The sequence below is a fragment of the Antennarius striatus genome, chromosome 11 (assembly GCF_040054535.1).
Source record: "Antennarius striatus isolate MH-2024 chromosome 11, ASM4005453v1, whole genome shotgun sequence".
Lineage (NCBI taxonomy): Eukaryota > Metazoa > Chordata > Actinopteri > Lophiiformes > Antennariidae > Antennarius > Antennarius striatus.
Window position 1 is genome coordinate 13,778,693 of NC_090786.1, and position 11,757 is coordinate 13,790,449.

At 38.9% G+C, this 11,757-nt stretch overlaps 2 protein-coding genes across 2 annotated transcripts; one reads left to right on the forward strand and one right to left on the reverse strand.

The window, feature by feature from the left end:
• Positions 1-336: 336 nt before the first annotated feature.
• Positions 337-4,492, reverse strand: klhl31 (kelch-like family member 31). The gene is made up of 3 exons (XM_068327725.1): positions 4,025-4,492; positions 1,940-3,145; positions 337-1,845 (listed from the first exon to the last, which is right to left on the reverse strand). Exons 2-3 carry the CDS (start codon positions 3,112-3,114, stop codon positions 1,113-1,115), a joined length of 1,908 nt encoding a protein of 635 aa, XP_068183826.1. The 5' UTR covers positions 3,115-3,145; positions 4,025-4,492; the 3' UTR covers positions 337-1,112.
• A 469-nt stretch (positions 4,493-4,961) lies between these two features.
• Positions 4,962-11,317, forward strand: eloal (elongin A, like). The gene is made up of 11 exons (XM_068327724.1): positions 4,962-5,353; positions 6,175-6,231; positions 6,324-6,436; positions 6,540-7,473; positions 7,562-7,658; positions 7,735-7,902; positions 7,986-8,083; positions 9,473-9,653; positions 9,798-9,909; positions 10,278-10,384; positions 10,590-11,317. The coding sequence occupies exons 1-11, from the start codon at positions 5,276-5,278 to the stop codon at positions 10,649-10,651; spliced, it is 2,007 nt and encodes a 668-aa protein (XP_068183825.1). The 5' UTR covers positions 4,962-5,275; the 3' UTR covers positions 10,652-11,317.
• Positions 11,318-11,757: the final 440 nt, after the last annotated feature.

Sequence of the window (11,757 nt, forward strand, 5' to 3'; positions counted from 1 at the left end):
AAAGGAATATTTATATATGCTTATTTTGTAGGTTTAATAGTTGTGCAATAACGATCACAACAAAACCAATATTACGTAAATATAGTTAGAAGTCAAAGGTTTCAAAATGACTCAACGGGCCTTATACTTGATGGAATAATCAATGTCAATTTCACTTGTTTCTCCTGTTTCACAAATACAGTGGACAACATGACATTCTGCTGAAGCTAAATCTTATCTAATTCCCATCAAGCCATATGTCAATATTATCCATGCGTACTACTACAGTGTTATTAACCTGTTAAAGGCTATAAAATAACCACAATATTATGACAAATAAATGACCATCGTGCAGAGTAGCTTACACATCGTCCTTTTAATTTAAAAACAAACAAAAGACACAAATAATCAGGGAATTCATGAGTACTGACCTCCAGGAAAGCCCCAAATTTAATTACGCTTTCACTTCTTTTTTTTCTTTTTTTTTTTTCTTTTTATGTTTTTGATTTCTTTCACATCACTCAACCTTCATCCTTCCAACATCCTCACAGCAGAATCCTGACAGTGTTTATGATGACAAAACATACAACACCAGATACTGTACACAAGACACATGGAGAGAAATTGTATCCTTGTGTGTCTGAACACACCTACTCCCGGCAGGTAGCCCCAACACATTGCAACTTGCGATTTTTGCCTCTTATAATTCTGTTCAAGTATCTAAGAATCACAGTAGCTATCATTACCGTAAACAAGACTGTAACAAAACCTTTCCCTGGCTTAAATGATAAAAAAAAAGTTATGCCCAGTTTTCTTCTATGATAAACATAATTTCAACTTAGTGATGCTAGTGATGAAGTTATAGTTAGAAACCATAAGTAATATAAATACATTTAAAGACATCAGAATTCTCCTTCAAAATTTTAGCAATGGCTTCAGTTTGTTGTGTTGTGTAAAATTATTTACCTATGCATTTTAGAATTTGCTTATTTTAAGAAAGTTGATCCCTATTTTCACTGATCTTCTTAGCCCTGAATGAGAAATTATTAGTAGATTTTATAACCTGCATTTGTGTTACAGAATGGCTGGAGGCCTCTGGCATGTGAACCACATCGCTCTTACTATCTAATCCGTTATATGCTGACTGGTGCAGAGGACACTGAGCTGGCTCTGGACTCTCGTGTTTTCCTTGTAGGTATGGTGACGACACAGCAGGAAATGCCAACAGTGGATTCTGGCAATTCGTCCTCCTCAGTCCATTCATTGAGATCAGGGTTGTAAATCTGAATGCATTTCTTGTACTTCTTCTCGCCCTCGTTCCACCCTCCTAGGAGATACACTTTGTTGTTCAAAGTGGAAATACCAGCCGTGCTCACTCCTGTGTGAAGAGGCGCACAGTAGCTCCACTGCCCATTGTGAGGGTTGAAAGATTCAACAGCAAGGACATCCACCCGCTCACCACGACCTCCCAACTGACTACCGCCGATGACGTAAGCTCGATCTCCCACAGTGGCAGCACAATGCCAACCTCGAGGTGTGCTCAGACTGCTCTTATCCTGCCAGGTGTCAGTGGAGGGGTCATATGAGCATACGGCTCTGGAGTAGGCATTGTTGATATAACCTCCTGATACAAGGATCTTGCCATCTACGATGGAGCTGCCATGGCAGCAGCGTGGCACCTCCATGGGAGCTTTCATTTGCCACTGATTGGAGGAGGGTACATAGCACTCCAAAGAGGCTTGAACACCATCGGCGTTTCGCCCTCCGATGGCGAACAACAGCCCGTTGAAGACGTTAAGACTGAAGTGGGTGCGCCTCTGGATCATGTTGCTCAAGTGAATCCAGGTGTTGAAGCGTGGGTCATATCTAAAGAATGTGGAAGGGTAAGAATTATCCATTCATTATATTATTCTATAGACAAAACAATCTGAGAGATGCTAAAGTGATGATTAGTTCTTACCTGCAGAAATTACTAACAGCATGCTTAGCCTGGTTCCTTGCATCATTCTGGTCTTCACCACCTGCCACATAAAGGAACCCATCCAGGACAGCCACACACTGATTAAAACTCTTTGCTGGCATTTCTGTCAACTTATTCCACACATTATCAGCATCCCTGTAGAGGACATCTTTGCTTAGAGATTTCTCTGTCAAGGCAGGTCGTCCACCAACTGTGAGAATCACCTTGAGGCCACCGCGTACCTTTGTTCTGCGTGACTGAAGGATGTTCTGTTGGTATGGCAGCAGATGGTAATTCATGGCATCAACAAGGAGACGGTGGCACTCGGAGTCTTGCATCATTCTAGGCACACTCTGGACATGATTTACCAGATCTTGGGCAGAGACAGTGCCAAAGCGAATGTGAGTGAGAAGATCTGCAGAATACTTCAACCGCTTTTCGTCAAAATCCAACCACTTCATTGCAATCTGGAAGGCTGTGATCTCGGAAGGAAGATGCAGGGAATCATCTCCGAGGAACTCACTGATCTGCTCATAGGTGAGTTTCAAGAACTGCTCCATTTCAGAGAACTCAATGAAATTCTCTCGCATGAACTTCTGAGCTGCTTCCTTGGTTTCTTTAAGGTCGTAGGCATCAGCGATATTGGCCACATACATGCAATTCTCCACGCTGAGCTCCTGCATGAGGAAATCACTGCACATCTTCACTAAGCTGCCAATCTGCAGTAGCATGGCTGCAGCAATGGTGCTGCCAATGCTGTACAGCGACAGGGTCAGCTTTCCAGAGTAAGCGTATGTGATTGCTGTGGCGAGGCCAACCGGAGACAGCTCGTTCAGGTCAATTTTTTGGAGGGACGAATCCTTCTTCAATATGTTTCTAATGTACTCACTGCAAGAGGCCATGACAACTTTGTGGACATCAAATGACTTTGACTTAGTGGCTACTGTTAAATCGCAGAGGAAGTTATCCTGTCTCATGTTGCTCAGACCCTCCAGGAGGTTTGGGGCATACACAGAATCATTGACTTCAGTTGAAATGCAGCTGAAGCCATTTCCTCCTTCTAAGAGTGTGTTTAACCCATTGATCTTGTTGATGGGGCTGTCCTCAACCATTATAGTCATTTCATTAATGTCTCCCTTGCTCTTTTTGGTAGTCTTGTTCTTTTTGGGTGCCATGGCCGTAGCAGCAGAACACAGCCCAAACCCTCTGAAAATACAAATAAAATACATCAGAACAGAAACTTTATATAAAGAAAACAGATATCATGTGCCACAGACCTGGTCTACACTAAAAAACGTTGATGACAGGAAATATTTCAAATTTCACCTTATTTATTTTGTTGAAAAAATGATTTCAACATGTGTTGCGTGTTGCTTGTGTTAAGCTGTGAGTTTGCTTTGTTACTGAGGTCCTATTATTGTGTCTATGTTTTGTTTACCCATAACTATGTAATTTCAGGTTCCTATACTTCTAAGTTGTTGGATAAAACTACAAATTTATCACAATTAACATTTTGTGGAATTTAGACACAACCAGACACAAGCAACTTTGACAACATGTGAGCTTCCAGGTATTGCTGTTGAGGCCAACATGCCTTTCTTTGCATCTGTCACAGTTTATCAGCTGTATGTCCAGGAATAGCAGCACTGGACGGCTCACCCATGACGTACCTTTTATAGACTTTGAGACATGAGCACCAGGCCTCATGTCTTCCGAGTGTTTAAGTTCAAATTAGGCAAAATATTTTTATTTTTGTCACTTTTTTATTGTCTTTAAAACTTCAAATAACAAAATTCACAAGAATTAGTTTTCCTTGTAAAGTCACTGCTCACATTATAAACCCACAACACTAAAACACTTCTCTTTTAGTCATCAGGAATGACTATGTTAAAATAAAACAATTCCCCCCGCCACCGGAAAGCTAGTAGCATTATATTTACTTGGTGTTTTATGTCTATTTAGGCATGAGAACAGCACATTTTGCATTTGAAAGGATTAAACAAGAGCTGAAGCATTACACAAAATGAGCATCTTCATCTCTAACATGGCAGACAATCAAGCATGGCATGGCATATCCCCACTTACCTGAGAAATGAAGTTGAGGCTGGGGAAGAAGGAACTTGTGCCTCCGGTTAGCGGAGCTGGAGAGAACAGTCGTCACCCCAACTCAAAGACACATGCAGTTAACTCCTCCTCTTGGGAAGTTGGTGCCAATCAAGTATTGTGCAATGCATGTGGACACAGAACCCTGTTACCAACATACTGTGTCAAAACAGCTTTCAATAAGTATATAGTTTGTCAACATATGGCAGTCTCAATATGAATGTTACATGAACAATTTTGTTCAACCATTCTTTAGTCTACAAAACAAAAATCAGCACTGAAGCAAAAAACATTTCATTTTAGTGCCATGAAGGAAATACTAAAATCCTATACCTACAGACTCCTCAAATTAATGTATACAACGCCTTAAATTAATTGTGGACGTGATACAATAGACAATCGAAGTCAGGAAAATTGAACAAGTTCACTTCTTCACTCTGGCAATGTAAGAAAGATTCAGTGTGACTCCACTCTGTCCATCAAATAAATTATCTTTGTTTTCGGCTGAAGTAAAATCTTCCTTTTCTCAAATATTCACCTATCAAGTGCTCAGAATTGTTGGTTGAATTTGGGCACCCTCTTTTGGTAAACATCATCATATCAAACTAAACAATTTATTTTAAATAGCCCAAACCATCCATTCAGAGGCCTAATAGTTCCAAAGGAGGGACCTGCAGGCACTCACATGGATTTTGAGAGATATCAACACAGTACTTCACTGCGAGTATTCTTCCTGTCTGATTGTTCATAGGATTACTAAAAAAAACTTGATTACTTTTGATGACATGGGGTAAAAAAACCAGTTGATTTTGGTAGTGATCCAAAATCTTATCTGGATCCAGATTAAAAAAAAAAAAAAAAAAAGGATTATTTCTCATAATGACATGCAAGCCTTCATGAAACTTTCAAAATAGCTACAAGTGTTCAAACTCAGTTAGACTCCTATCTCCAAATTTACTGAGCTAAATCCTGAAGAAAACTGCAATCAGGGTGATTTACTCTGAACAGCGATTACATTTATTATGGCATAAATGTGCGCCTAGAGTTAAACAGTTAGGTTTTCCTGGTCTGGGAGTCTGGATGGAGGTCTGCACTTTCTGAGTCATGTGTAGTTAACCCATTTCCAAATCATGTAAGCCCCATCAGGGCTATGATCGGTTCCGCCCATTATATTGGTGTCATCAAGCGGCGAGACTCCCGGTGTGCGTCGACGGGCGCATGTGAGTCGCCGTGATGGCCGGTAGCTCCGAGGTGGTGAAGAAAGTCATGCGTTTCAAACTCCAGCTCACAGACACGCCAGAGTCTGTTACGGTAGTTAAAAATATTTATTTTTTAAATAAACGTGCGCACAATACACGAACAGAGGTAAACGGCAAGCGTTCCAGACGGGCGGTCAGGTCTGCGCTTCTTTAGATGAACTGTGATCGTCTCCATTCTGAAGGCTGCGGGAACATGTGGAGATCAAATTAAATCGGCAAAGTAGATGCTTTTCCTTTTTTTTTTTTTAATGCCACTATTTTCCAAACATTTTAGAATGATAATCTTGTGGCGTGAACAGTGGCTGATCGTGCGTGATTTGGAACTGCAGTCCGCGACATACGCATTGCTACCTTCCAGCATGTGAAACACTTTCTTGCGGAGGACAGGCTGTTTGAAATGGAGGTTCCACTCGTCTATATTTGGCAACTCCTCCAGTTGTTCATCTTATGGCTGCTGTCCATCATCAGTGGATATTTGGCTCTTATGCAGCCTCGGTTCAGTCATTTATATGAGGATGACTTTTTAAATTAGGTAATGTATTGATATGACACTCAGGTAAAATCTAGATAAATGTAAATATGATTGTGAAAAGCATCTAGAAACAATCATTCAATTAGCTAGTAAGGGCGCCCAGGGGCATTATCCATTTATAGTTTGCAGTAAAAGGAGCAGCCTAGGTGGGTGTGAGGGGTTCCATACATAGCTTTTGCTCAGAATGCACACTCGGCAACTGTTCTGATCCAAAACCAGGACTACCATACATGGCATGTTAAGTGTCCTTCACTTAACTTCACCTTTTTTTGTGCCCTTTTGTCTGAAACAGGCAGGAAAACCATGTTGAAGCATATATATTTTTTTTTTTACTCTTTCAGGTTCTAAAGATTTTGCAGAAACTCAAAGATCTGGATATTACATTAGATATTCTTGCGGTGAGTTATACATAGAAAATATGCGACTACAAATTTGCACAAGTTTGATTCAAATGAACTGAACTGACACATGTTTCTATTAAATAAATTAGGAAACTGGAATAGGCAAAACGGTTAACTCTCTGCGTAGACACGAACAGGCTGGAGAATTTGCAAAATTACTCATTAGGAGTTGGAAAACATTAGTCCCTAAAGAAGTCACAAGGTAAAATTCATTCACTGATACAGTTTTAATTAGCAATATTATGTTTGATTCAATGTGCTTGATATTTATGTGTATGTGTTTGACAACTTGATCTACAATTCAGCCAAACAGGAGATGGAGATGTGTCAGATAATTTGTCCGTCACAAACCTACTGGATGAACAAAACTGTGAAGGAAGATTGATGAAAGTGGATTTAAACAATAATTGCTTATCGTGTGATATCAAGAGTCAAGACTCGACAGGTACGGCCCTCTTCAAAACAGGGAATGGGAAAGCTGATTCAGAGAAACGATGTGAAGAACAGAACCGACATGTTCAGGATAAAAATAAAGAAAAAAGTCCTTATGAAAAACACAATGTCTCTCAGAAAGGTATCTCAAAGAAGAAAATGGAACTTCATGAGGATAAGATGGACAATTCAATAGTTTCCATGAAGAAGAACAATATAAAGTCAGAAGAAAGTCTTGACTTGATTGCAGATGGAAATTCAGAGGATACTGAACATAAATCCAGTTTGGACCCTAGAGAAAAGATTAGGAGCAGCTCTGACTTTGGAAGATTGGGCTCAGAGAAAGAGTCAAATAAGAAACCGAAGGCCTCAAAAGAATCTTTCAAAGAAAGCAAAGATTCTCCTTCTCTCGAGTCCAATGACAAATACTCAAAAACCTTGCAACAGGCCAATGTGAGAGATGACCAATCGTCAGGAGTGTCAGAGGTCCAACACAGAAAAAGGAAAAAGACAAATGAAGACAAGCATGCCAGTCTGAAGTCCAGTAGTGAATATGAAAATAAGGGACACTCAAAACACAAACACAAAAAGGTTCAAATGAAGCACAAAGACGAGGAGAGTGATGGTTTCTCTGAGCAGCCCACCACTTCGTTTGAATCGTGCTTGAACTATGACATAAACGTCTTCAGGAGAAAAAAATCTGGAAGGAAGAAAGTCAAAACTGACAATAAAGGAGCAATAAAAGATCTTGGGGCGAAAGCTCTAAAGTCACCTGTCAGCTACATAAACACTAAATCTTCAGAAGGGGTAAAATTCATTATGACCTTTAAAGGTTTATCTTTAATAGAGCAGGTGATGAGTGATTGGTATTCATTAATCTATTGTATCTTGATAGTTTAAGGAGTCTGTTATGGATCTGATGAACATTCCTTCAACTGCTGTTCTCCCTGAATGTGAAAAAACATCTAGTGTTGAGTACTTGGAGAGGAAAGGTATTTTCAATCTATCAACTGAGCTGTATTTTTAAACTGATGATCTCATTGTCAACTTTCTTCTTTTGTTTTAAAGTTGAGAAGGATTCAGATTTCTGTGAAGTCGCTGAGGAGTCTGCAGGCTTTACTGGACAGCGACTGAACAGGAAAATGCAAGTGTACTCTGGTGCCAAAACCGTCTTCCTCCCGACCATGATGAGTCTGTACCAACAGTGCATTCGAACATTGCAGAATAACATTAGTTGTGAGTAAAAGCCCAGATTGTATGGTTCTGATGACTCTGCTAGCTTAATGGGTTTATATTCAGGTACAGCGATGTCTTCTCAGTGCTTTATGAGACTGGTGGAGTACCGTTTGAAATCCTGGAGCCGGTGCTGGAGAGGTGTACCCCAGAGCAGCTGCTACGCATTGAAGAGTACAACCCAGTAAGAAGATGAACAGACTCCGTGCGCATACCTGTTTAGCTCTGTTTTTGCTCTGTTGACTTCCTAAGTAGATGGAACTCAATTATATACTGAAACTAATAATAGTTTCGCAAGCGGCTGTTTTGGTTCAAGTGGTTTCACATAGAACATGACCTTTGGCTATGGACATGATGAAAGAACAGTTCACCATGTCTGCAATTATGTTATTAACCTAAAGCGATGATTATTTGTCTAACATATGAGTTCATGTAAATTAGATTCATCTAGAAGTGTTTGCATATTACAGGCGTGGATTGATTCACAGGAATCATTTGAATTACTATACTCTATTTTGGGAAGTATCAATGGAATAAAGAAATCTGTTCTTCCCCCTGCATTTTTAAAAATGTAACATTTTGTAGAAATTACATTGAACTCATTTTAAATGAAATGAAATTTGTGTTGCTAGAAATGGTGTGTGATTGTTAGCCAGTATGCATTCTAATTATTCGACATAAATCTGTTAAAACTATATATGAAAGTACAGTATTTTCTGGACTATAAGGCGCAACTTCAATGAATAGTGTATTTCAAACCTGTTTAGCTCTGTGTTTGCTCTGTTGACTTCCTAAGTAGATGGAACTCAATTATATACTGAAACTAATAATAGTTTCGCAAGCGGCTGTTTTGGTTCAAGTGGTTTCACATAGAACATGACCTTTGGCTATGGACATGATGAAAGAACAGTTCACCATGTCTGCAATTATGTTATTAACCTAAAGTGATGATTATTTGTCTAACATATGAGTTCATGTAGATTAGATTCATCTAGAAGTGTTTGCATATTACAGGCGTGGATTGATTCACAGGAATCATTTGAATTACTATACTCTATTTTGGGAAGTATCAATGGAATAAGGAAATCTGTTCTTCCCCCTGCATTTTTAAAAATGTAACATTTTTAATGGTGTATTTCCAACCTTTTTCATATATAAGGCGTACTGTCAGTTTTTCAGAAAATTGAGGGCTTTTAGGTGTACCTTATAGTGCGGAAAATACTGTACATATTCTGTACAGTAGTAGTAGGTCAATTTCCAACTCCTCAGCTTACAGGAGCGTGGGAACCATGATACTGCCACTGTAGACCAATTTTTAATGATGTCTTTAAAATCAGCTTTTAAATTTATTTTTCTTCTGAATCCAGTGATGTATATGCTGGGATGGGCTTTAATAGAGCTATTAATAAGCAGATTTCAGTGGCCACTGAGTGTATGTCAGGTTTTTTTTTAAAATAGCATTTGGGGTTTACTAACCAGATTGTGGGTAGAGATGGGAATAATTTTAATTACAGTTGGGATAAGAGAATTTTGTTTAAGCACACAAATGTGTATCTGTGGCTTGTCTTTACAGATCTACATTGGAGTAACTGACCACCTATGGGGGAAGCACTGTGAGAGGGACTTCAAACACTCCAGCCTTCAGGAATATGAGTCATGGAAAGAGATGTACATCAGGCTGTCTGAGGAGAGGGAGAGGAAACTCCAAAGACTGACTAAAACCATTGTTTCTGCACATTCTAAAAAACCAAAAGGTGTTGACTGTTTTCTGAACTTCAGGATAACTTTAGTACTACTGCCTTTGTCTTGATCTGTCAACATTGCAAAGTGAATGTTTAACATTGCATACATCAATAAATATTGTTTACCCTTTATTACGTTTTGAACATTTTTTTTAGGGCGGCAAGTGAAGATGGCATTTATTCACACTGTTGCCAAGCCACCAAGAGATGTACGCATTCAGCAGGAAATTCATGGTACTGCTGTTCAGCAACCTCACATCAAGTGCAGGTTGGTCTCAACATGCTAAACATGACAAATATGGTTTTATGAATTGTGTTCATTCCTAAATTATACTTCTGTTCATATGCATTTCTGCAAAATTTGCTTCTGGCAACAAATGAAGTACAGGAAAGTCTTGTTCTTGCCTTCTGTCAATATCAGATGATAATCTCTTGGTGAAATGGATTTTCATTGGCTTGAGTCCCTCAACGCGATGAACAAATGGGTTATATTGTGGTTTAGATTTTCATGAATCTTTGTCAAGTTTAGTGACATGGAACTACTTCACTATAACAGAAATTTGGTTGTTTAATGTGAACATTTTTCATTTATGGTGATCACATCATACCCTGCACTATTGTATCTTGTATTGTCAGTGTCAAGATTCAGGACAACAGGTTGAGGCCAAGTTGTAATGATCCCAGCAGGTCCATTACTATCACCTCAGGAGGAGGAAATGCACAAGACCCTCGCAAAAAAACAAGTGAGTTGACAAAATAGTTGCAGCAAAATGTTAAGCTTGCTACAGTTTCCCAAACTCATCAAACCAGTCGGCTCAGATATTACTTTTATTTAGTATTCAGTCATGTCTTTCAAAAGTTAGTGAAATTTACCACATACGTATGCTCTAAATCTGTCATCCTGATTTACATTTCTAAATTAACTTTTGACCTGTTTTGTCCACACAGGAGTTGCTCCAATGATGGCAAAGTCCTTAAAGGCATTCAAGAAACATCTGGGACGTAGATAAGCACTTGTGTAGGATCCTTCTATTTATAATGTGGGTTGTGGTGAAAGTGCACTCTCATTCATCAACAAAGGAAAGCAAAGACTGCTTCCATTTAAAAATTGTTGTAATTTACATTCATCAATTGTTTTTTGTTGAACTGTGACCTGTAAATCACTATTAAATGGACAATGAAATGGCAAAATTTTTGATTGGATTAGGTTGTGAATTAATGGGGTTTGGCTCCCTCTAGAGGAGAAGTGTTGTATTTTTCCTGTATAATTGCAGTGAACTCTGTATTCATGAAACATATTACGGTATTTTGTAAATATCTATTAATGTTAGACTCTAACACAGCTGAAAATTTTTTATGTATGTTTTACTTTTTTTTTTTTGACGTCAAAATGTTGTTCGTATTCCCCTGGTTTTGTACCAAACAATTGAAGCTGACAACCTGTTCCACTCTATGAAAAGGAAGTGGCTCTTTGGCAGACATATTACATATATGTGGACAATTGTCAACGGCCGTAACATTCTAACAATTGAGCTGCAAAAATGGGAAGTTCTGGAACTGCTCTACCCTTCATCAATTGTTGCAGCCTGTTAAGACTACTGATCAATCATGTTTAATGTATTGCTTTAAGGTCGGCTGTTTTAATATGGATGATGAATGTGTTATTGTAAAATAAAAAAAAAACTCTTAGGAGCTACGAGGCAGCTTATTTCTTATACAATGGGTGAGAAGGAAAAGAACTAGACTTCCGTAGTCACAATTTGCAATTTCAAATATGAACCCTTAAGCCTTCAATGAAGGGTCTAACCCCCCCACCATGGTAGTACACTGGTCTATCACGTCTGTTAGGTAGGAAGCAAATGGACCTGTCGGGTCACTGGAAACAAGAGGACAAAACAAGCACTTGGCAAGGATTACATATAGACTGTATAAGTAAAAGGACACTTTCAAGTTGTAGTTCAAATGTTGCAAACACCGCTGCAGAGAAGTACTCAAGCAACAGGTTTTGCCTCCATAGTCAAACGTATTATCTACACTCCATAATGAAAATTTTAATTTCCCATTGGATAGAAGGGCTTCAATCAGTTTAACGCCATTAACTATAAACCCTGCATAT